Source organism: Nerophis ophidion, linkage group LG19 (genome assembly GCF_033978795.1).
Source record: "Nerophis ophidion isolate RoL-2023_Sa linkage group LG19, RoL_Noph_v1.0, whole genome shotgun sequence".
Lineage (NCBI taxonomy): Eukaryota > Metazoa > Chordata > Actinopteri > Syngnathiformes > Syngnathidae > Nerophis > Nerophis ophidion.
The window spans coordinates 9979944-10006829 of NC_084629.1; the positions used below are offsets into that span (position 1 = coordinate 9979944).

Here is a 26886-nt window from a genome sequence, read left to right on the forward strand (position 1 = left end):
TTTTGCATGTCCCTTCTCCCCTTTTGTTTATTCTAGAAATATAATGTGTGCGATCAATTAAAATATGTAATTTCTTTAAATCACAATTTTTTTTTAACTATTAAAATGACATTTTTATGAATGTAAAAAGTCTGTAAAAAATTATTTGAAAATCTTGTAATATTTCAACTTTTTTTTTGTTAGTCCATGACTGTATAGAACGAGTTATTTTTAGTGCTTTAAAGTTCAACACACGTGTCCGCATGTAAGAAACAGGTCTGCTATTTAATGTGTAAAATGTGTGCAAAAAGACACAATAAAATACAGACATATAGTTTCTGTTCCCTTAAATTATTCTCTTGATTAAAAAAAAAAAACATTTTTAAGGCATAAGATACATTATGAAAATGATCATTCTCAATATAATACAAAAACATATTGGTAAGTTCCTCCTTTAAACTTTGGGGTTTTATTATAGTGTTTTTTTATTATTTTAATCATATTTTAAATCGTCTTTTTGCATGTCCCTTCTCCCCTCTTGTTTATTTTAGGAATATAACATGCGTTATCAATTAAAATATGTAATTTCTTTAAATCACTTTTTTTTTTTTTAACTATTAAAATAAAATTTTAATGAATGTAAAAATTCTTTAAAAATGATTTGAAAATCTTGTAATATTTCTACTTTTTTTTTGTTAGTCCATGACTGTATAGAACAAGTTATTTTCAGTGCTTTAAAGTACAACACACGTGTCCCCATGTAAGAAACAGGTCTGCTATTTAATGTGTAAAATGTGTGCAAAAAGACAAAATAAAATACAGACATATAGTTTCTGTTCCCTTAAATTATTCTCTTAATAAAAAAAAAAACATTTTTAAGGCATAAGATACATTATGAAAATGATTATTCTCAATATAATACTAAAACATATTGGTAAGTTCCTCCTTTAAGCTTTGGGGTTTTATTATAGTGTTTTTTTATTATTTTAATCATATTTTAAATCGTCTTTTGCATGTCCCTTCTCCCCTCTTGTTTATTCTAGAAATATAACATGCGTTATCAATTAAAATATGTAATTTCTTTAAATCACTTTTTTTTTTTTAACTATTAAAATTAAATTTTAATGAATGTAAAAATTCTTTAAAAATGATTTGAAAATCTTGTAATATTTCTACTTTTTTTTTGTTAGTCCATGACTGTATAGAACAAGTTATTTTCAGTGCTTTAAAGTACAACACACGTGTCCGCATGTAAGAAACAGATCTGCTATTTAATGTGTAAAATGTGTGCAAAAAGACAAAATAAAATACAGACATATAGTTTCTGTTCCCTTAAATTATTCTCTTGATTAAAAAAAAAACATTTTTAAGGCATAAGATACATTATGAAAATGATTATTCTCAATATAATACTAAAACATATTGGTAAGTTCCTCCTTTAAGCTTTGGGGTTTTATTATGGTGTTTTTTTATTATTTTAATCATATTTTAAATCGTCTTTTGCATGTCCCTTCTCCCCTCTTGTTTATTTTAGAAATATAACATGCGTTATCAATTAAAATATGTAATTTCTTTAAATCACTTTTTTTTTTTTAACTATTAAAATAAAATTTTAATGAATGTAAAAATTCTTTAAAAATGATTTGAAAATCTTGTAATATTTCAACTTTTTTTTTGTTAGTCCATGACTGTATAGAACAAGTTATTTTCAGTGCTTCAAAGTACAACACACGTGTCCGCATGTAAGAAACAGGTCTGCTATTTAATGTGTAAAATGTGTGCAAAAAGACAAAATAAAATACAGACATATAGTTTCTGTTCCCTTAAATTATTCTCTTGATAAAAAAAAAAACATTTTTAAGGCATAAGATACATTATGAAAATGATTATTCTCAATATAATACTAAAACATATTGGTAGGTTCCCCCTTTAAGCTTTGATATTGCATTATAGTGTTTTTTTATTGTTTTAATCACATTTTAAATTGTCTTTTGCATGTCCCTTCTCCCCTTTTGTTTATTCTAGAAATATAATGTGTGCGATCAATTAAAATATGTAATTTCTTTAAATCACTATTTTTTTTTAACTATTAAAATGACATTTTTATGAATGTAAAAAGTCTGTAAAAAATTATTTGAAAATCTTGTAATATTTCTACTTTTTTTTGTTAGTCCATGACTTTATAGAACGAGTTATTTTCAGTGCTTTAAAGTACAACACACGTTTCCCCATGTAAGAAACAGGTCTGCTATTTAATGTGTAAAATGTGTGCAAAAAGACAAAATAAAATACAGACATATAGTTTCTGTTCCCTTAAATTATTCTCTTGATAAAAAAAAAACATTTGTAAGGCATAAGATACATTATGAAAATGATTATTCTCAATATAATACTAAAACATATTGGTAAGTTCCTCCTTTAAACTTTGGGGTTTTATTATAGTGTTTTTTTATTATTTTAATCATATTTTAAATCGTCTTTTGCATGTCCCTTCTCCCCTCTTGTTTATTTTAGAAATATAACATGCGTTATCAATTAAAATATGTAATTTCTTTAAATCACTTTTTTTTTTAAGCTTTTAAAATACAATTTTAATGAATGTAAAAATTCTTTAAAAATTATTTGAAAATCTTGTAATATTTCTACTTTTTTTTGTTGGTTCATGACTTTATAAAACGAGTTATTTTCAGTGCTTTAAAGTACAACACACGTGTCCCCATGTAAGAAACAGGTCTGCTATTTAATGTGTAAAATGTGTGCAAAAAGACAAAATAAAATACAGACATATAGTTTCTGTTCCCTTAAATTATTCTCTTGATAAAAAAAAAAACATTTTTAAGGCATAAGATACATTATGAAAATGATTATTCTCAATATAATACTAAAACATATTGGTAAGTTCCTCCTTTAAACTTTGGGGTTTTATTATAGTGTTTTTTTATTGTTTTAATCACATTTTAAATCGTCTTTTGCATGTCCCTTCTCCCCTCTTGTTTATTTTAGGAATATAACATGCGTTATCAATTAAAATATGTAATTTCTTTAAATCACTTTTTTTTTTTTTAACTATTAAAATAAAATTTTAATGAATGTAAAAATTATTTAAAAATGATTTGAAAATCTTGTAATATTTCTACTTTTATTTGTTGGTTCATGACTTTATAAAACAAGTTATTTTCAGTGCTTTAAAGTACAACACACGTGTCCCCATGTAAGAAACAGGTCTGCTATTTAATGTGTAAAATGTGTGCAAAAAGACACAATAAAATACAGACATATAGTTTCTGTTCCCTTAAATTATTCTCTTGATTAAAGAAAAAAAACATTTTTAAGGCATAAGATACATTATGAAAATGATTATTCTCAATATAATACAAAAACATATTGGTAAGTTCCTCCTTTAAACTTTGGGGTTTTATTATAGTGTTTTTTTATTATTTTAATCATATTTTAAATCGTCTTTTGCATGTCCCTTCTCCCCTCTTGTTTATTTTAGAAATATAACATGCATTATCAATTAAAATATGTAATTTCTTTAAATCACTTTTTTTTTAAGCTTTTAAAATACAATTTTAATGAATGTAAAAATTCTTTAAAAATGATTTGAAAATCTTGTAATATTTCTACTTTTATTTGTTGGTTCATGACTTTATAAAACAAGTTATTTTCAGTGCTTTAAAGTACAACACACGTGTCCCCATGTAAGAAACAGGTCTGCTATTTAATGTGTAAAATGTGTGCAAAAAGACACAATAAAATACAGACGTATAGTTTCTGTTCCCTTAAATTATTCTCTTGATTAAAAAAAAAACATTTTTAAGGCATAAGATACATTATGAAAATGATTATTCTCAATATAATACTAAAACATATTGGTAAGTTCCTCCTTTAAACTTTGGGGTTTTATTATAGTGTTTTTTTATTATTTTAATCATATTTTAAATCGTCTTTTGCATGTCCCTTCTCCCCTCTTGTTTATTTTAGAAATATAACATGCGTTATCAATTAAAATATGTAATTTCTTTAAATCACTTTTTTTTTTTTTTAACTATTAAAATAAAATTTTAATGAATGTAAAAATTCTTTAAAAATGATTTGAAAATCTTGTAATATTTCTACTTTTATTTGTTGGTTCATGACTTTATAAAACAAGTTATTTTCAGTGCTTTAAAGTACAACACACGTGTCCCCATGTAAGAAACAGGTCTGCTATTTAATGTGTAAAATGTGTGCAAAAAGACAAAATAAAATACAGACATATAGTTTCTGTTCCCTTAAATTATTCTCTTGATTAAAAAAAAACATTTTTAAGGCATAAGATACATTATGAAAATGATTATTCTCAATATAATACTAAAACATATTGGTAAGTTCCTCCTTTAAGCTTTGGGGTTTTATTATAGTGTTTTTTTATTATTTTAATCATATTTTAAATTGTCTATTGCATGTCCCTTCTCCCCTCTTGTTTATTTTAGAAATATAACATGCGTTATCAATTAAAATATGTAATTTCTTTAAATAACATTTTTTTTTTAACTATTAAAATAAAATTTTACGGAATTTAAAAATTATTTAAAAATTATTTGAAAATCTTGTAATATTTCAACTTTTTTTTTGTTAGTCCATGACTTTATAGAACGAGTTATTTTCAGTGCTTTAAAGTACAACACACGTGTCCCCATGTAAGAAACAGGTCTGCTATTTAATGTGTAAAATGTGTGCAAAAAAGACAAAATAAAATACAGACATGAGCTTAAAAACTAACTAAAAAAAGAGCCTAATATTACACAAGATAATAAAAGTATTACAGCATCTAAAAGTTACCAGCCCAAGTAGTGTTTGATGACGCTGGCATGTTGGCTAATGTCTCCCTGACGTCCCCGAGGATTCTTCATCAGCGTCTATATCGCCATAGTCTGGGAGCTCGCTGGAAATGTGGATTTCAACTGTGCTAGATTCTGAACCTAACAAGACAAACACGGGAGGATTAATGGGTGAGGTCACGCCGTTTGGGGAAAAAAAAAATCTATACAAAATTCACTCCTCCATAATCAACATGAATATATCGTGGGGAACTTTATGTCCATTTTAATGCATTCAGTCATTTTTGAGCTGAAAATGGGGGGAAAAAAAGGTAGTTCATGAAGACAATGCAACGCGAGGGAACAAATGAGATATTATTATTATTATTATTCTTGTCAATGCTGTACTCGCAGGTCGAAAAAGCCACAAAAAACAAACTTTGGCGACACAGACAATTTGCGAACCCTTGATGGTGAAGACACAATTCTTTATTCATTGTACATTTCACACAACAAACAGCACAGCACTTTTGGAGACAGATAATTAAAAGAAGAAGTAAAAACAATTAACAAACAAGGGGATCCATCCATCCATTTTTCTACCGCTTATTCCCATTTGGGGTTGCTAGAGGCCCTGGCTCTTATCTCAGCAACAACTAGAAAAGTTGAGAGCTTGAGAAGAAAAAGTCATGAGGTTCTATGCAGTGCTTGTAAGTAGAGATGTCCGATACTGGCTTTTTGGCCGATATTCCGATATTGTCCAACTCTTAATTACCCATTCCGATACGAACCGATACCGATATATACAGTCGTTGAATGAACAAATTATTATGCCTACTTTTGTTGTGATGCCTCGGTGGATGCATTAAACAATGTGACACGTTTTTCCAAAATAAATGAACTCAAGTTATAGAACAAAATGCCAACATGGGTGTATATTGTAGCGTCCCGGAAGAGTTAGTGCTGCAAGGGGGTCTGGGTATTTGTTCTGTTGTGTTACGGTGCGGATGTTCTCCCAAAATGTGTTTGTCATTCTTGTTTGGTGTGGGTTCACAGTGTGGCGCATATTTGTAACTGTGTTAGTTGTTTATATGGCCACCCTCAGTGTGACCTGTATGGTTGTTGACCAAGTAAGCCTAGCATTCACATGTGTGTGTGAAAAGGCAGTGCTTTTAAGGTTTATTGGCGCTCTGTACTTCTCCCTACGTCCGTGGACCACTCCGTACAGCGGCGTTTTAAAAAGTCTTACATTTTACTTTTTGAAACCGATACCGATAATTTCCGATATTAAATTTTAAAGCATTTATCGGTCGATAATATCGGCAGTCCAATATTATCGGACATCTCTACTTGTAAGTAACATATAACGTGGGAAAATTAGTCAAGTTCAAAACAAAGCAAAAGAGCGAATACGTGTGAATACAGTTATGAAGAAATGAGTTAAATTATTTATTTTATTTTTTTAAATATAATTTTTGCAATTTTTTTTTCAATTTTGGACCTAAATAAAGAAAACAATTACAACATTCCCTTTGTAGCAGGAAGTAGTGTGCTAACAAACTAAATGAGATATTTGTGTATGTTTAGGCTAAGATACAAAAACAGCACTGTCTCTTAAACAAGAATTTTGATTTTACCAGGATTTTATTTTCTATCATGCAGTTTGACCTTGGAACATATATTTTTTTGTCATTTCCTAGCCTAACCACTGTTGGTGCACGCACTACCTCTAGACCTGGGGTGTCAAACTCATTTTAGCTCACCCGCATGGAGGAAAATGTATTCCCAAGTGGGCCGGAATGGTAAAATCACGGCCTAATCACTTAAAAATAAAGACAAATTCAGGTTGTTTTCTTTCTTTTACTTGAGCCAAAAATAGAACAAGCACATTCTGAAAAAAATACAAATCACAAATAATCCTCTTCAAGTTTTTTAAAAAATCTGAGGAAATTGGTGCGGTTTCAAACATACCATGTCTCATTGTATCTACAAAGCCAGGATTTAACTTTTAAGTCACAGTCTTTCTGGAGTTGAACAAAAAACATGTAAACTCTTCTCGGTATCAAATACTCACTTTGTCATGTCTAGAAATGGAAGTAAAAAGCATTCAAAAGGGTTAAGTTTTCCCGTTTTTGACATTACGGGGAAGTAAGGGTGCCAAATAACGATGTGTTTGAAGTAGAAGACTTAAAACGGCAGGTTTTAAGTTCCATTTAGGTCGAGGGAGAGGAGCCGCAGCCATGCTTACTTTGTACCTCTGGTTAGTCCTAACAGAATTGCTATTGTGACATCCAGTGGACACATTTAGAACAGCAGTTTCTTTCAAAAAAAAAAATGCAGCTCATTTGAATACTTTGCAACGTCATCACTCACCTGTTGGCGGGCTGTACCTTTGACACCCCTGCTCTCGTGGTACTCAACAACGGCAGATTCATCTTTTTAAATACCATCCACATGTGAAATGAACATGTAATGATGGGACTAGGTATAAAAAATATAATTTTCAGTTATATTAGGCTTGTTTAAAAACCTTTGTGTAATGTTCATATTGTTGTTACTCAGCCAGTGTTTGTGGGTCCGATGGACCCCTTGCATTTTCTGGCTTTTAATGCCTCACAATGTAACACTTTTATGTTAAAATAACGAACAGATGTTTATTGGGATAAGGTAAATAATCTGTGCGGTATTGCTCGGTTGGTAGAGTGGCCGTGCCGGCAACTTGAGGGTTCCAGGTTCGATCCCCGCTTCTGCCATCCTAGTCACTGCCGTTGTGTCCTTGGGCAAGACACTCTACCCACCTGCTCCCAGTGTCACCCACACTGGTTTTAAAAAAAAAAAAAAGTTTACTTATACATTGGGAGTCACTAGAGAAAAGTGCTATATAAATATAAATTACTTCACTTAAAATAGTTTGATTGTGAGGTACTAAAAGGTGAGTGATGAGGTTGCCAAGTATTAAAATGAGCTGCAAATTTTTTTAAATGTAAGAAACTGCTGTTCTAAATGTGTCCACTGGATGTCACAATAGCAATTCTGTTAGGACTAGCAAGAAGTACAAAATAAATCGTGGCTGCGGCTCCTCTCCTTCCACCCAAATGGAACTTAAAACCTGCCGTTTTACGTCCTTTGGTTCAAAAACATCGTTTTGAGGTGAGTTTTAATACCTCGCAATCAAACTATTTTAAGTTAAAATACTGAACAGATGTTTACCATATCCCAATAAACATCTGTTCAGTATTTTAACATAAAAAGGGTTGATTGTGAGGCATTAAAAGCCACAAAATGCAACGGGTCCATCAGACCCACAAACGCCGGCTGAGCAACAACAATATGAACATTGCACAGAAAATTTCTCTGCATCCCACAGGGATTCTTCTTTGGTGTTTCTGCCCCTGCGGTTCTCACACAAGGTTGCAACATTGTTTGTCAACACCGTCTGCTCTCTTTTTCTCGCACATTTGACCCTCTGATGTGATGTGTACCTACACTCTGTTCTCCTTTCGTCTCGACCTGCTGTGTGTGTGTGTGTGTGTGTGTGTGTGTGTGTGTGTTACACAGAACATCAATTTCTACACTTCTATTAGCTCCAGTGGACCCGGACATCTTATATGTAATAGAAATGAGTAGGGGGGGTTTATGGTCATTAAATATGTATTCTGATATAAGTTCTTCACAGAAAATGAGCCGAAGTCAGTGAGTCTCAGTTTGAAAAATTAATTAATTGTATCATTTTTCTTTTAATAAAAAATAAAAACAAGTCCCACAGACCCCAACACCACACAAGGGTTTAATATGTAAAAAAAAAAAAAATGTCACAATAAAGTGTTGGGTTACATATAACGTTTTCTATTTTGAAGTATTTGCATGTGGTCAGAAAACTTGTGATGTTTGACTGGAACACATGCTATCATCTGATTTATATTAGTAACAATAACAATGCTCACATGTCTGCACGTGTTGCAAACAGGCAATGAGAAGCTTGGGACAAAAAGAACGGAACGCCGGAGAAAACACAAACTATCTCCACCAAGCACAAATATTTGTTGTTGTCGCCCGTTCATAAGCAGCATTATGCCGACATTTAAACGGACTAAAACTCGGAACTGGCTGGATGTTAATTTTTCGCGCCCAAAATGTTGTCTTGTCACATGCAAAGGCGCAAAAAATGAACATCTAGTCAGTTCCGAGTTCTAGTAGGAATGAAGTAGCCTCAGCCTGCTCACGAGAGATGAGCAAGTCACGAACGAGTCGTTTAATGTAGGTGAGTTTTATTTTGTTGACTTAATACGGAGTCACGAGGAAACTTGTCTCATTAACGCAGGGGTCGGGAACCTTTTTGGCTGAGAGAGCCATGAAAGCCAAATATTTTATAATATTTTTAACACTAAAAATGGTCACATTTTGTTGACGAACCCCAAGATGCAGAGACGGTGGCAGGCATTGAATAAGAAAACCTGATTTAATATAAATACTAAAACAAGAGCAAACAAAAGGGTACTAACAAAAGGTGCGCACGAGGCCGGTAACAAACTAGGATATGAACAAAACACTTACTGTGACAAGAAGGAACTATGGCATGAGCAGAGTGAACAAAAGTAGACACAGCTACAACGAAGTATTAATGACATTGACAGGTAGTGGTGACAAACAACCGGTAGGAGCGACTGTAATCCAGCACTGACTGGAAGACAAAGCAGGTAAAAATAGGAGTGGGCTGATTGACACCAGGTGTGGCCAGGTGCCAATCAGCCGCAGCTGAGGGGAAACAGCGCTCAGGGAGAAAGACGGGAAACAGACAAAATAAGAGCGCTGACAGGAAACACTTAAACATGGCCACACTGTCAGGGACAAACCTGACAAAACAACTGTCAGGTTCAAACACTGATGACATCTCTTAAACAGACAAGAAGCAAGGAATTTAACAGAGACAGGATTCAATTTAGCTCAATGAGGAGAACCCCGTAGACCTGTACCCTTGTACAATGTCGTCCCACGCTCTGACAAGAGAATCCAACGCCTTCTCTTTACTTTTGACTTTACCTGATTACAACAACTAAATGCGTGCATCTCCTATTCTTTATAATAACATTATTATTCTGAAGCTAACCAATAATAAATAAAATACTTTTGATCATTATTTGACTTCTTGAACAGGTGCGGTAGATGGATTAAAATGCATGAGAATGTTTTATATTTTGAAGGTTATTTTTAACACTGTGATTACCAGCGAAATTATTCATTACTTATCGTATAAAGCAATGTCAGCTAAGATTTATCTGAGAGCCAGATGCAGTCATCAAAAGAGCCACATCTGGCTCGAGAGCCACAGGTTCCCTACCCCTGCATTAACGTGATCACTTGCGCACCCTTGATATTGGACAATCAAGTACACTCACAGTTGGATACCACGCGGCTTTTGTACAGATCACGTTGAGTTGGAGTTTATTTGGAACATGCGTGCATACGACATGATGCGTCACAATCGTCCAGTTTCTCTATTCGACGTGTTGGAAAAGGAGTAGGAAGAAGCAGAGCTTATTAAATCCTACCTATTTTCCTTTTCCTAACATTTTTGTTCACGTCCTGTTCTCAATTTATTCCCAATATACTCCATAAGTAATAACCATAAACATAAATAAATAATAATTGGTGAAATAAGTTATATTTCATATGATGAGATGAGTAAGATTATCTAGAAAATGAATGGATGGATTAAATAAATTCAGAATGTTTATCTTCTTCTTTGTACTTTGTAAACACTTTTAGTTTATGAAGTGGATCATATTAGGACTTTGTTTGATTTCTTTGCTTAATCCATTCCATCATTTAATTCCACATACTGATATGCTAAAGGTTTTAAGTGTTGTACGTGCGTACAAATGTTTTAAATTACATTTCTCTCTAACATTATATTTCTCTTCTTTTGTTGAGAAGAATTGTTGTATATTCTTGGGTAGCAGGTTATAGTTTGATTTATGTATAATTTTAACTGTTTGCAAATTCACTGTCGTGAAATTTCAGTATTTTTGATTCAATAACTAAAGGGTTTGTATGTTCTTTATATGCAACAATAAGTATTATTCCAACTGATTTTTTTTTTAACACCGTTAATGAATGAAGTGTACTTTTGTAGTTGTTTCCTCATATTTCTACACAATAACTCACATATGGTGATTTTTGGTCTAGAACAGGGGTCGGGAACCTTTTTGGCTGAGAGAGCCATGCAAGCCAAATATTTTATAATGTTTTTTTGTGAGAGCCATATAATATTTTTTTAACACTGAATACAACTAAATCCGTGCATTTTTAAGTAAGAGCAACATTTTTAGAGTATAATAAGTCTCTTATTCTTTTTAATAACATTGTTATTCTGTAGCTAACCAATAATAAATAAAATACTTCTAAATGTGACTTCTTGAAATTGAACGGATGGAGGGATTAAAATGCATGAGAATGTTTTATATTTTTAACGTTGTTTTTAACACGTATCATGAATTGATTAACATGGACAAGTTGAAAAACTTACTCGGGTGTTACCATTTAGTGGTCAATTGTACGGAATATGTACTGAACTGTGCAATCTACTGATAAAACTTTCAATCAATCAATCAATCAAAACTGTGATTACCAGCGGAATTATTCATTACTTATCATGTTAAGCAATGTCAGCTAAGATTTATCTAAGAGCCAGATGCAGTCATCAAAAGAGCCACAGGTGCCCTACCCCTGTTCTAGAACATGTTTTGCTTTGTTCATTGTTGACGCGTTATATAAAAACCCTATACAAAAGTAGGATAAATACACTGTAACGACTTGCTGGGTTGATGTTGTGTTCCTGATATTCAGAGTTCCCATTGCCGTGAACGCACCACGCCTGTAAGGTGAAGAAAGAGGGAGCCTCTTCGAGGACAGACGTGAACGAGATAAGTTGAGCCGTGTTTGCATAGGTGGCTCAATAAAAGTTTAAAAAGAGCGTCAGACTTTGTGTGCACTTCTAGACGCTACAATATTTTCATTATAAAAAAAAACAATCTCCCCCACCAAACCCCCTGCCCTTGATCGTGTAAGTTGGTGAATATGCGAGCATATGGTGGAAAAAAAAACGGGCGAAAATGTTCGCACTATAGAGATGCGCGGATAGGCAATTATATCATCCGCAACCGCATCACCAAAGTCGTCATCCACCCGCCGTCCACCCGTACCAACATTTTATCAGGACCGTACCCGCCCGCCATCTGCCCGCTGAAATACATCACAGGTCGGCCACCTTTACCCCTCAAAGAGCTATTTAAACCCGTTTCACAGATTAATGAATACAATTGGAGCCGCTAATGTTCTCATAGATATCCAATTGGCGTTCATCCTGATGACAAGAATATGGGCGTGCTGGGAAGCCATTATCTTTGACATCTTCAACAACATGTACAAACCGATTGTTAATCCGGCAACACGTTGTGTGCAGCTTCCGCAATCACACGTACAAGATTGAAAGGCATACTGGGTGATACAGAGTACACTGATGGTTGTGATATAAACAATTTTAACACTTACTAATATGCGCCACGCTGTGTAGCCACACCAAACAAGATTGACAAACACATTTCGGGAGAACATCCTCACAGTAACACAACATAAATGCAACACAACAAACACCCAGAATCCTTTGTATCCGTGACACACCCTGAATATATTTTACAACCCCGCGCCCCCAACCCCGCCCACTTTACCGACGCACGGGGGGAGAGGGGGGTTTGCTGCTGGCACGGTGTATAAAATAGTCAGGAAGTGTCATGGAGACAAAGGATTCTGGGTATTTGTTGTGTTGCGTTTATGTTGTGTTACTGTAAGGATGTTCTCCCGAAATGTGTTTGTCAATCTTGTTTGGTGTGGCTTAACAGCGTGGCGCATATTACTAAGAGTGTTAAAATTGTTTATATCACAACCATTAGTGTACTCTGTGTCACCCAGTATGCCTTGCAGTCGTGTGCATGTTGCTGCGGAAGCCACACACATGTTGCTGGACTGACAAGCAGATCGTACATGTTGTAGAAGGCGACAAAGTCAATGACTTCATAGCACACCCTTATACTTATTATCCGGGTGACTACTGGCAGTCATTCTAGAGAATATTAGCGTCTCCTATTGTCTTCTTCGCTTTATGACACGGATGGTTTAACCGCCACCCGCCCGAATCTAATTAAATTCTATTTTTTCGTCATGTCACCCGCCCGACCCGCGGTTTATCCGCGGATGAGACCGCAAACCGCGCATCTCTAGCACACTATATCGAACTTTGAGTGTACCTGATTGACTTAGTTTAGATGGAGTTTGCGCTCACTAGTGCTTACTCCTAACTAATGAACAAAACGTCAATAAGGCTGGACTGAACCCTGTTGTTGTTTTAAGGCAGGAGAGCAGTTTGAGTTATAATAGTGACTGATGACAGGACAACATTTGGGGGTTGGTCCCTTAGACTTGGACAAACTTTAATGATCTTCAAGTTCAGTGTTTTCCAACCTTTTTTGAGCCAAGGTACATTTTTTTTCACTGAAAAACATCCAGAGGCACACCACCAGCAGAAGTCGTTAAAAAATGAAACTCAGTTGACGGTAAAAAATTGTTGTCGCAATTTTTGGGTATGACTTTAAACCGTAACCAAGCATGCATCATTATAGCTCTTGTCTCAAAGTAGGTGTACTGTCACCACCTGTCACATCACACCCCGACTTATTTGGAGTTTTTTGCTGTTTTCCTGTGTGTATTGTTTTAGTTCTTGTCTTGCGCACCTATGTTGGTGGCTTTTTCTCTTTTTTTGGTATTTTCTTGTCGCAGTTTCATGTCTTCTTTTGAGCGATATATCCCGCATCTACTTTGTTTTAGCAATCAAGAATATTTCAGTGTTTTTTTATCCCTTTTTGTGCGGACATTGATTGTCATGTCATGTTCGGTTGTACTTTGTGGACGCCGCCTTTGCTCCACAGTAAGTCTTTGCTGTCGTCCAGCATTCTGTTTTTGTTTACTTTGTAGCCAGTTCAGTTTTAGTTTTGTTCTGCATAGCCTTCCCTAAGCTTCAATGCCTTTTCTTAAGGGCACTCACCTTTTGTTTATTTTTGGTTTAAACATTTTTACCTTCCGCTGTTTCCGACATCTTCAAAGCAATTAGCTACCGGCTGCCATCTACTGATATGGAAGAGTATTACACGGTTACTCTGCTGAGCTCTAGACATCACAGACACTCAACAACAGAAAATTATTTATAGACTCTAATTACTGGTTTGCAAAAAATATTTTCAACCCAAATAGATGAATTTACATATTCTCCCACGGCACACCAGACTAGTGTGCCGCAGCACAGTGGTTTAAAAACACTGCCTTATTGAAGCAGGAAGTAGAACAAAGATTATTCTTTCACAAAAAAAAAAAAAAAAGGCACATTTTTTACTTATATTAAGTTTTGTTTTTATATTCTTTCACTTTCCTTACAATACGTTTTCTTTGGGCGATTTTGCCATTTTAGGTCACACTTTCAAATTAAAAGCATGCTTAATAGAAGAACAGGCATTCTGAATTTTGAAACTTTTGTTCGAGTGACTTTTTGTTTCTTGTTTACAACATTCCCAACGCCCTGGAATTCAAAAGTGTTAAAAAAAATACTGAATTTATTCATATTCCATGCTTGCTAATTAACAAAACAAATACGATTACCTGCCTTACAACCGTGGTTCTTTAACTTTTTTTTTTTTTTTTTTTTTTTCCCACTCCAAGTACCACCATATTGACCAGTATTAAATTGCAGGAGCATAGTGGGCCCAAGTATTCATTAAAAACAAAACAGGTTCTATTTAGCAAGTATACTTTTTTTGGCCAATGTAACAATACACAGTTTGAACAGTAACACTGTGTTTGACTATTTCGTTAAGTGATTCCACAAAAAATGGAGCCCTCGTACCGCAGTTTGAGAATCACTTATTTTGCCATTTGAGTGACAATGTCTTCCATCCGTGGTAGAATCCAGTCATCATGCTTCCTTCTTAATGACTCATTAGTACAAACACGCTCATTTCGTTATTTGAACTATTACTTCCCCTTCCCCAAACTTAAACATGATAAGGGCTTAACGTCTTTTCACACTTTTTAAAATGTATTATCATTTTTTATCGACTTTTGGCAAATTAAGTCTAGTGCCAAAATTGGAAAAAAAAAACTTTTACATCATTCCTTATGAACCAACAAGTAGTGAGCCAATAAAACAACAACAACAAATTAAATTAGATATTTTTGAATCAACTAAACGTCTTTATTTTGCCGTTCATCACAATTAAAAGTCCCCCCTTGCCCCAGAAATAAAAATGCTACGACACAAACCAGTACGTAAACTGCTGAATAACAAACACAAATTCTACTTCTGTTAGTAGTTCAACTTTGGCTCAGGTGGGACTTAACGAGGACGTCCTCATAACACACAATTGCACAGCTTAGGCTTTTTATTCTCATTTTATCCAGCAGGGGGCAACATCAGCATTGGTAAAAAAATATATATATAAATATGTAGACAGTAGATACCTATTATTAATGGGAGTAAATCATTTTTGGACCCATTAAACGCCAAATTCTCATAACTCTGTATTATATCACCCTTTTAGCAACATTTTGCAGGTGTTCAGTACACAACATCATGTCTTGTCAAAGCATCTTTGTGCTCTTGGATTCATCAAAGCACTTCAGCTTAAGTCAACATTTTTTTTTTTTGCAATATAAGGCAGAGATTTTTGAGGGCAGCGAATAGCGAACCACAAATAAATAGGCATCTACTGCATGCTGAGTGCTGCATTATTTATGTATAAATAAGGCTGAGGAGCAGTGTGAGGTATTTGTGAGAATTCAACTGAAGCGTCACCAGCCCTCATACATGGGCGAGCTATTGTGGGCGTCGTGGGGCCAATTACCTTCTGAGAGCACGCTGATGGCGTCCGACTGCGGCTGCCCGTTGCCGTTCATGCTTTTCTTGGCCTCCTGGACGTGACTCTGGTAGAGCAGCGCCGTGCCCACCATGGCGTTGTGGCCGCCGCCGTTGGCCACCGAGGTGGAGGGCGACTCCCAGGCCAGCTCCCTCCTGCGGCTCAGGTCCACGTCCAGACCGGTCCAGCCGTGGAAGGCCAGCGTGTTGAGGAAGGCCTGCATGGGGTTCAGGATCCCCTGCATGGGAAGAAACAAGCAAATTAGGGATGATGTGATATCTTTAATTGTGACGCCCTGCCTCGAATAATCCTGAATAGTCCACTTGAGTGCACAATCCTAATGTTACAGAAACAATTAATGCCCCTCACCTACAATCCATCTTTCTTGATCATTTAATAACTTTAAAACACAAATAAACTAATTACCTCTATTATCACACAATGGAGCCTTGCCCCCTCTCCACCCCAAAAAAAAAAAATCCCAATTTGCATCGTTCAACTAAATATATAAATGCCACACCTCAAATAATCAAATTTTTGGGAGGAAAAAAAAACAAGTAGTGCCACTAGGGGGAAGTAGTTTCATTTACTAACACACAAAAGTGCCCCCCCCCCCCTCAAAAAAAAATCCCAATTTGCGTCGTCAAGCAAAGTAAATAAATGCCACACCTCAAATAAGCACTTTCTTGGGAGAAAAAAAACAAAACAAGTAATACCACCAAGGGGGCAGTAGTTTCATTTACTAAGACACAAAAGTGCCTTGCCCCCCCACCCAAAAAAAAAATCCCAATTTGCGTCGTCCAGCAAAGTAAATAAATGCCACACCTCAAATAAGCACTTTCTTGGGAGAAAAAAACAAAACAAGTAATACCACCAAGGGGGCAGTAGTTTCATTTACTAAGACACAAAAGTGCCTTGCCCCCCCACCCAAAAAAAATCCCAATTTGCGTCGTCCAGCAAAGTAAATAAATGCCACACCTCAAATAAGCACTTTCTAGGGACAAAAAAAACAAAACAAGTAGTGCCACTAGGGGGCAGTAATTACCTTTGCTATGACACAAAAGTGCCTTGCCCCCACCCCAAAAAAATCCCAATTTGCGTCGTCCAGCTAAGTAAATAAATGCCACACCTCAAATAAGCACTTTCTTGGGAGAAAAAAAACAAAACAAGTAATACCACCAAGGGGGCAGTAGTTTCATTTACTAAGACACAAAAGTGCCTTGCCCCCCACCCAAAAAAAAATCCCAATTTGCGTCGTCCAGCAAAGTAAATAAATGCCACACCTCAAATAAGCACTTTCTTGGGAGAAAAAAACAAAACAAGTAATACCACCAAGGGGGCAGTAGTTTCATTTACTAAGACACAAAAGTGCCTTGCCCCCCCACCCAAAAAAAATCCCAATTTGCGTCGTCCAGCAAAGTAAATAAATGCCACACCTCAAATAAGCACTTTCTAGGGACAAAAAAAACAAAACAAGTAGTGCCACTAGGGGGCAGTAATTACCTTTGCTATGACACAAAAGTGCCTTGCCCCCACCCCAAAAAAATCCCAATTTGCGTCGTCCAGCTAAGTAAATAAATGCCACACCTCAAATAATCTCATTTTGGGGAGGAAAAAAAACAAGTAGTGCCACTAGGGGGCAGTAGTTTCATTTACTAAGACACAAAAGTGCCTTGCTCCCCCACCCAAAAAAAATCCCAATTTGCGTCGTCTAGCAAAGTAAATAAATGCCACACCTCAAATAAGCACTTTCTTGGGAGAAAAAAAACAAAACAAGTAGTGCCACTAAGGGGCAGTAATTACCTTTGCTATGACACAAAAGTGCCTTGCCCCCACCCCCAAAAAAATCCCAATTTGCGTCGTCCAGCTAAGTAAATAAATGCCACACCTCAAATAAGAGCATTCTTCGGAGGGAACAAAAAAAACAAGTAATGCCACTAGGGCGCAGTAACAACCTTTACTATGACAAATAATTGCTCCGCTCCAAAACGACTGAAATCTCGTGTCACACACCTAAATAAATAAATGCCGCACCTCCGATAAGAACCTTCTTTAGAGGGGGAAAAATGGTGACAATAGAGTTCTATAACCTTTACTATGACACAAAGATGCCTTGACCCCCCAAAAAATCCCAATTTGCGTAATCCAGCTAAGTAAATAAATGCCACACCTCAATTAAGATCATTCTTCGGAGGGAACAAGTACTCAAAAAGTTGGGAATTTTTGTAAGTATCACAATTTTGGGGTACCAGCACTCAAAAAGTTCGGAATTGTTCTTGGTGTCACAATTTTAGGGTACCAGCACTCAAAAAGTCGTGAATTTTTCTTAGTGTCACAATTTTAGGTTACCAGTACTCAAAAAGTCGGGATTTTCTACTAAGTGTCAAAAAGTCGGGAATTTTTCTCAGTGTCAAAATTATTGGGTACCAGCAGTCAAAAATTTTAGATTTTTTACAAAGTGTCAAAAAGTCTGGAATTTTTCAAAGTGTCACAATTTTAGGGTACCAGCACTCAAAAAGTCGGGAATTTTTCTTAGTGTCACAATTTTAGGGTACCAGCACTCAAAAAGTTGGGAATTTTTGTAAGTGTCACAATTTTGGGGTACCAGCACTCAAAAAGTTCGGAATTGTTCTTAGTGTCACAATTTTAGGGTACCAGCACTCAAAAAGTCGGGAATTTTTCTTAGTGTCACAATTTTAGGTTACCAGTACTCAAAAAGTCGGGATTTTCTACTAAGTGTCAAAAAGTCGGGAATTTTTCTCAGTGTCAAAATTATTGGGTACCAGCACTCAAAAATTTGAGATTTTTTACAAAGTGTCAAAAAGTCTGGAATTTTTCAAAGTGTCACAATTTTAGGTTACCAGCACTCAAAAAGTTGGGAATTTTTTTTAGTGTCACAATTTTAGGTTACCAGCACTCAAAATGTCGGGATTTTTTCTAAGTGTCAAAAAGTGGGAAATTTTTCTTAGTGTCACACAATTTCAGGATACCAGCACTCAAAAAGTCGGGATTTTTTGTAAGTGTCAACAAGTAGGGATTTTTTCTGAGTGTCACCATTTTCGTGTACCAGCACTCAAAAGTCTGGATTTTTTCAAAGCGTCAGTATTTTAGGGTAACAGCACTCAAAAAGTCTGGATTTTTTCAAAGTGTCACAATTTTAGGTTACCACCATTCAAAAAGTCGGGAATTTTTCTTAGTGTCACAATTTTAGGGTACCAGCACTCAAAAAGTTGGGAATTTTTTTTAGAGTCACAATTTTAGGTTACCAGCACTCAAAATGTCGGGATTTTTTGTAAGTGTCAACAAGTAGGGATTTTTTCCAAGTGTCACCATTTTCGTGTACCAGCACTCAAAAAGTCGAGATTTTTTGTAAGTGTCACAATTTTAGGTTACCAGTACTCAAAAAGTCGGGATTTTTTCTAAGTGTCACAATTTTAGGGTACCAGTACTCAAAAAGTTGGGATTTTTTCCAAGTGTCAAAAAGTCGGGAATTTTTTAAGTGTCCCAATTTTAGGGTAACTGCACTGAAAAAGTCAGGTTTTTTTTCTAAGTGTCACAATTTTAGGGTACCAGCACTCAAAAAGTCGGGATTTTTTCTAAGTGTCAAAAAGTCGGGATTTTTTCTGTCACAATTTTAGGGTACCTGCACTCAAATTTTCCAAGTGTCACAATTTTAGGGTACCAGCACTCAAAAAGTCCGGATTTTTTCTAAGTGTTAAAAAGTCGGGAATTTTTCTTAGTGTCACAATTTTAGGGTACCAGCACTCAAAAAGTCTGGATTTTTTTTTAAGTGTCAAAAAGTCGTGAATTTTTCTACATGCCATATTTTTAGGGTACCAGCACTCGGTGGAGAAAATGTGCCAGGGGTGCGAGAACAAGCATCGAATTTCCGCCAACGAAACCTAAAAAACGGGCAAAGGGATGTCATTTGGGAGCCTTATTTCACACAGTTTGGCATATTTTGGTGACGCCGAGGAGTCCAGCAAGTGTTCCCGGGGAATTGAAGCTCTTTCGGGGTCCTATTTTCAGACAGTTTGGCGTATTTTGGTGAGGCAGAGGGTTCCAGCGGGTTTCCTGGGGAATGGGAGGCCTTTTTGGGCCTCATTCACACAAAAGGGTTGTGTCCTTCTGTTGTTAATATTCTGGTTCCTACAATATATGTCAATGCAGAATAATTTCGCCACATCTAGTGTGTGTGTGACAATCATTAGTACTTTAACTTTAACAAGGGATACAGTCCGTGAAGCTGGTCCACTAACAGTACTAACCTTTAACAGTTAATTTTACTCATTTTCGTTAATTACAAGTTTCAATGCAACAGTTTTTATTTAATTTTTTTTTGTTCAAGAAATTATTTTATTTTTATTTTTTTAATAAAGGAAATTATCTCCACCAGACCAGTTTGTCAATAAAATTAAATTGTTTAAAGGGTTGTGTAGCTTATAGACTAGTAGCATAACCATATTTTTCGGAGTATAAGTCGCTCCCGCCGAAAATGCATAATAAAGAAGGAAAAAAAACATATATAAGTCGCACTGGAGTATAAAACAGATTTTTGGGGGAAATTTATTTGATAAAACCCAACACCAAGAATAGACATTTTAAAGGCAATTTAAAATGAATAAAGAATAGTGAACAACAGGCTGAATAAGTGTACGTTATATAACGCATAAATAACCAACTGAGAAGGTGCCTGCTATGTTAACATAACATATTATGGTAAGAGTCATTCAAATAACTATAACATATAGAACATGCTATACGTTTACCAAACAATCTGTCACTCCTAATCGCTAAATCCCATGAAATCTTATACATTTAGTCTCTTAAGTGAATGAGCTAAATAATACGGTAATGTGTTAATAATTTCAGTAATAATAATTGAGTATAAGTCGCACCCGGCCAAACTTTGAAAAAAACTGCGACTTACAGTCCGAAAAATCCGGTATTTGTGACAACATGAAGGCAGTAGAGTAAACAGAACAGGATATTTCCTACCATGATGAACCAGGTGATGAGCGCAGCGTTGCGGATATTCCTGAGAGTGCTGTCCCCGACGTCGGCCTGCGTCTCCAGGTAGAAGAGGAGGCCCTCGTTGATGATGTTGGGAAGCCAGCTGGACATCAAAACAAACAATACTGCGTCATCCTGACCAAGGGCCCGCGTTAAAACCGACCTACCTACCAGATGCCAAAGACCAGCATTATTTTAAAGAAGCGGATCTTTATGGTGCTGGCCAGCCGCCTCTCGTTTTCCGTGTAGATCCCTTGGCGTCCTTTCAGCAGCGATGTCACTGAAAGGAACAAAAGCTGGGACCATTTGGGACCTTCTGAGGAGACGTTACCGCGGCAACGCACCTGCTGACGTGGTCCTGTTGAAGAAGATGGGGTTGGCCACCAGGACCAGCAGCATGGGCGCGTACGTGGTGACGTAGTGAGGGACGGCGTGCTGCAGGCCTTGTTCGCAGCTGCGTGCACACACGCAAAATGGTCATGTGTCGCCGCACGGACAGGAAGTGGCGTGAAAGGTCGGAGTCTTACTTGGAGATGGAGGGGTAGTAGAGCATGGCCAGGCCCTCCACACACAGCAGCAAGGCCAGACCCCATGTGATCATGTGGTAGAGGATAATGGTGCTGAAGGACAACACAGCCAGTCATGAGACCTCAACACACGTCTTTGTGCTCTGCACATGTTTGACGTCACTACCGCGCTGGAATTATTGGGGTTGCACTAAAGTGTTAGAATAATTATATATATATATTATCACACAACTCTTATGCGTAAGGGCTGTTGCTATAGTTATTATCAATTGTGTTGAAGTGGTATTTTTCTTTGTCTGTGCAAAGCTGGCAATCCAAAAGATTCCAAGCCAGTCTCGTATCAGTGTCCAGGAACGGCCGGAATGACTGCCAAGGCCGAACACCGCCGTGACGCGGACAGAGCAGAGACAAGGCGATATCACCAGCGTCAACACATTTGCATTTCTTGTATAATCATATATTGTGTCTAACTGGAGCTGTCAAGATTACACCCCTTCCCTCAGCGACAGCTTGAGTGATGTAAAGTTAAAGTACCAATGATTGTCACACACACACTGCATTTGACCCATCACCCTTGATCACCTCCTGGGAGGTGAGGGGAGCAGTGAGCAGCAGCGATGGCCGCGCCCGGGAGTCATTTTGGTGATTTAATGCCCAATTCCAACCCTTGGTGCTGAGTGCCAAGCAGGGAGGTAATGGGTCCCATTTTTATAGTCTTTCGTATGACTCGGCCGGGATTTGAGCTCACGACCTACCAATCTCAGGGCGGACACTCTAACCACTAGGCCACTGAGTAGCTAGAGACCTTCCAAATAAATAGAGGAAGCACGTGGGCTAGACTTTAGAGTGAAGTTTGGATCTGTAACTAGCGTACAGCCCAAATAACGTATTTCCTCAATTGAGCAAAATTTAACTCTGTCTCTGCATGATTCCTTGCTTCTTGTCTGGTTTAATAGATGTCATCAGTGTTTGAACCTTACATTAGGTCATAACTATTTTTCCACTCATGTGTTAGAGTCCACTATGGACGGACAAGCACCAGATTCGGCACTTTTATTGGCAGCTGCATCAAACGATCATATCATTAGGTGCCATATTTCCATATTATCTGCTTGTAAACACTTGGCGGGTAAACATGCAGCACTTGGAACAGAATTTAATTAATCATGGATGTGTCCGCAGGCTGTCTCCAACCTCATTTGAAATATCTGACAGTATAAATGATGCAGTCATCTTGTGGACAACGTGAGTAATTCAGGTCAATGACCATGAACTGCATTTTGAAAGTAATTATCCCCAAAGTATCATACATTATACGTCACATTCACACAGTAATGGCGGAAGATGCCATGCAAGACCAAGGCGCTAACCACGACCCATCAGGAGCAAAGGGTGAGGTGTCTTGCCCGAGGACTTGGATGGCGGAAGCTGGACTCGAACCTGGAACCCTCAAGTTAGTGGCACTGCTGCTCTATACCATCTATGCCCCCACACATAACACAACCTGCTGACTGAACTTTGTAGATAATGCAAAAAAACGTCCAATATATAATTCAAAATGACACCCGTTTAAATCCCCTGCCATGCAAGACATTCTCTCCACATTTATTTATGTTTGGCATTTTAGCTGCTTGATATTTTTGATTGATTACAAAACTTTTGGAGGTCGTCAGGGAAGTAAACAAGGTAGGAGTCAAACTTTCACATACACTTAAAATTCAATTATATAACCATTAAATATATATCTATATACGTATATGTATATGCATGTATGTTTATGTATACACATATATATGTATATACATATATATGTGTTTACATGTGTATCCAATCCACTCCACTTTATTTATATAGCACATTTAAACAACAATAACGTTTCCAAAGTGCTGCACAGCCATGTTAAAAACAATTGTTAAAAAATAAATAAAATAAAATAAAAAAAATATATATATTATGCTCCACCAATGACTGAATAAAAACAAAAAATAAATAAATATAAAACCAATAAAAACAATATAAAAAACAAATATGATTAAAAACTATTTTAAAGGGACGGCGTGGCGCAGTGGAAGAATGGCCGTGCGCAACCCGAGGGTCCCTGGTTCAAATCCCACCTAGTACCAACTTAGTCACGTCCGTTGTGTCCTGAGCAAGACACTTCACCCTTGCTCCTGATGGGTGCTGGTTGGCGCCTTGCATGGCAGCTCACTCCATCAGTGTGTGAATGTGTGTGTGAATGGGTAAATGTGGAAGTAGTGTCAAAGCGCTTTGAGTACCTTGAAGGTAGAAAAGCGCTATACAAGTACAACCCATTTATTTATTTATCATTTAAAATCAATTAAAACAGTAAAATAGAAATCAAAGTGTATAAAAAACACAGAGGACAACAGAGGACCACACAACTCACGTAGTGTTAAAAGCCAAAGAATAAAAGTGGGTCTTAAGACGAGACTTAAAACCCTCCACTGTGGAAGCAGTTTGAACATGGAGGGGCAGAGTGTTCCGGAGCTTAGGGCCGACCACAGAGAAGGCCCTGTCTCCCCTGGTCTTAAGTCTGGTGTTGGGCACCACGAGCTGGAACTGGCTCTCGGACCTCAGAGCGCGCGCAGGAATGTAAATTTGGATGAGGTCCGAGATATATTGAGGTGCCAGTCCATGTAAAGATTTAAAAACAAACAGCAATGTTTTAAAATCAATTCTAAAATGAACAGGGAGCCAGTGCAAACTCTGAAGAATTGGGGTTATATGCTGGTGTTTCCTGGCCCCTGTTAAAAGTCGTGCTGCCGCGTTCTGGACTAACTGCAACCGGGAGAGAGCTTTTTGGCTAATGCCAGCATAAAGTGCCTTGCAGTAGTCCAGGCCACTTGAAATAAAAGCATGCACGACTTGTTCAAAAAAGGTTAAAAGATAAAAATGGTTTAACCTTTACTAAAAGACGAAGGTGATAAAAACACGATTTTAAAACGCCATTGACTTGTTTGTCTAGTTTAAAATCGCTGTCTGTAGTGACGCCAAGGCTGGTGACCTTGGGACTCACATCATTTTGCAATGGTCCCAAGTCAGTGAGGGCCGGACCAAAAACTGAAATTTCCGTTTTTCCCTCATTCATTCATTTCAGTGTATTTACATTATACATGTATAAGTATATATGTGTATATACATACACATGGTTCTATGTGTATATAAACGTGTATGTATATATGTATACAGGAGTGTATGAAGTTAAAGTACCAATGATTGTCACACACACATAAGGTGTGGTGAGATTATCCTACTTATAAGTGTGTGTACAGTGGGGCAAAAAAGTATTTAGTCAGCAAGTTCTCCCACTTAAAATGATGACAGAGGTCTGTAATTGTCATCATAGGTACACTTCAACTGTGAGAGACAGAATGTGGAAAAAAAATCCAGGAATTCACATTGTAGGAATTTTAAAGAATTTAGTTGTAAATTATGGTGGAAAATAAGTATTTGGTCAACCATTCAAAGCTCTCACTGATGGAAGGAGGTTTTGGCTCAAAATCTCACGATACATGGCCCCATTCATTCTTTCCTTAACACGGATCAATCGTCCTGTCCCCTTAGCAGAAAAACAGCCCCAAAGCATGATGTTTCCACCCCCATGCTTCACAGTAGGTATGGTGTTCTTGGGATGCAACTCAGTATTCTTCTTCCTCCAAACACGACGAGTTGAGTTTATATCAAAATGGATACATGGATGATACAGCAGAGGATTGGGAGAATGTCATGTGGTCAGATGAAACCAAAATAGAACTTTTTGGTATAAACTCAACTCGTCGGCACACTGTATGGTGGAAGAGCGGACGAGACGGCAGGTTGTAGACGACGCTAAAGACAGTGCCGTGACGGCACGCCCTTAATATTGTTGTCTGGGTGAATGATTGCCCCGGGAGAGGCACTGATATTTGGTTGTTTCCCGGAAAAATCGCGAGAGTTGGAAAGTATGTTGCTAGGGCGGGAAAGCCATTCAAAGAAGGTGAATTCATTAAAAAGTGCATATTAGAATTTTTTTAAGAAATCTTTTCCTGCGGCCCAGCCTCACCTAGTTTCTGCATCCAGTGGCCCCCAGGTAAATTGAGTTTGAGACTACAAAAATACAAAGAATTTCTATTGCGACATCTAGTGGACACAGCAGTTTCTTTCGTTCCAAAAATTTGGCTCATTTTTATACTGCGCAAACTCAACCTGCAGGTCGGATAAAACCTGTTCACGGGCCCGATCCGTTTGACACCCCTGATTTAAACCTAACAAAAGTTCCACTCGCCCAGGACATATTCCGCATTATTTCTTCAGTTCAGAATTTTCTTCACAAGAACATCAAAGAAAAGAGCCTTGAAGCACTTTGACGTTTCCCAACAATTCTAGTCATCTGCTGGTTTATAATTGCCTCCATTGAGACGTGGAACACATCCCAGTCTGGGTCACCACAGGGTCCTGGGGGCTTCTCACACACTCATGTGTGTACAGTATTTATTCCCACTCAGCCTGGTCAGCTACTGTAAAAGTTCTAATCGCAAGAGGCCGTGCTTCACCTGATTCCTGCGGACGTCTTCACCACCAGGAAGACGTCTACGGCGTAGCAGAAGGTCCACCAGAAAGAAGCGCTGTAGAACAACTGGATCCACATCTGCCGACATGTGCAAACATCATGGTCAGGGCAAGGAGGCGTCGGAAAGACGGGAGGTGACCGGACACGTACCGCGCTGCCCAGGCAGAAGACGTCCGGCCAAACGTCGGTGCTGTTGGCCTCGGAGATCTGCTCCACGGTGCCGGGCAGACCGATCCACAGAGACGACCTGAGAATGATGCCTGGTGGAGGAAAACATGGGAAGCGACCTGTTAACCAACCAGACCACATTAGGACCAATGAAAACCGAAACTTAATAAACCAAACTAATTGAAGGATAAATGCCTTCAGTTGCGTAATGCAATTTTAACAGACCGGCAGCATAATAAGAAGAGTTCCTCAAATAGACACCATGCTCTCAATTAATCCTGCATCACCCCCAAAGAGTCTTTTCCTTTTTCTTGTCATGGAAAAAAAAAAAAAAAGGCCCACAGGTACACGCAAAGACATGGCATCTGTAAAGCCGAAGTTCACAGTGCATTTTAAATGCCTACTGAAATGAGATGTTCTTATTTAAACGCGGATAGCAGGTCCGTTCTATGTGTCATACTTCATCATTTCACAATAGTGCCATATTTTTGCTGAAAGGATTTAGTATCAATCAATCAATCAATGTTTACTTATATAGCCCTAAATCACTAGTGTCTCAAAGGGCTGCACAAACCACTACGACATCCTCGGTAGGCCCACATAAGGGCAAGGAAAACTCACACCCAGTGGGACGTCGGTGACAATGATGACTATGAGAACCTTGGAGAGGAGGAAAGCAATGGATGTCGAGCGGGTCTAACATGATACTGTGAAAGATCAATCCATAATGGATCCAACACAGTCGCGAGAGTCCAGTCCAAAGCGGATCCAACACAACAGCGAGAGTCCCGTTCACAGCGGAGCCAGCAGGAAACCATCCCAAGAGGAGGCTGATCAGCAGCGCAGAGATGTCCCCAGCCGATACACAG

At 37.3% G+C, this 26886-nt stretch overlaps 1 protein-coding gene across 2 annotated transcripts in view; it reads right to left on the minus strand.

Moving 5' to 3' along the window:
- Nucleotides 1–4662: 4662 nt before the first annotated feature.
- Nucleotides 4663–26886, minus strand: part of LOC133537940 (G-protein coupled receptor 143-like) — a 57926-nt gene continuing 35702 nt past the window's right edge. For both annotated transcript variants that reach the window (XM_061879121.1, XM_061879120.1), the window contains 8 exons: nt 26000–26109; nt 25833–25927; nt 21280–21372; nt 21097–21206; nt 20924–21032; nt 20738–20855; nt 15728–15977; nt 4663–4943 (listed from right to left, as the gene is read on the minus strand). In XM_061879121.1, coding sequence (XP_061735105.1) covers nt 4840–4943; nt 15728–15977; nt 20738–20855; nt 20924–21032; nt 21097–21206; nt 21280–21372; nt 25833–25927; nt 26000–26109 — 989 coding nt within the window. In that variant the 3' untranslated portion in view covers nt 4663–4839. The remainder of the gene's footprint in view (nt 4944–15727; nt 15978–20737; nt 20856–20923; nt 21033–21096; nt 21207–21279; nt 21373–25832; nt 25928–25999; nt 26110–26886) is intronic.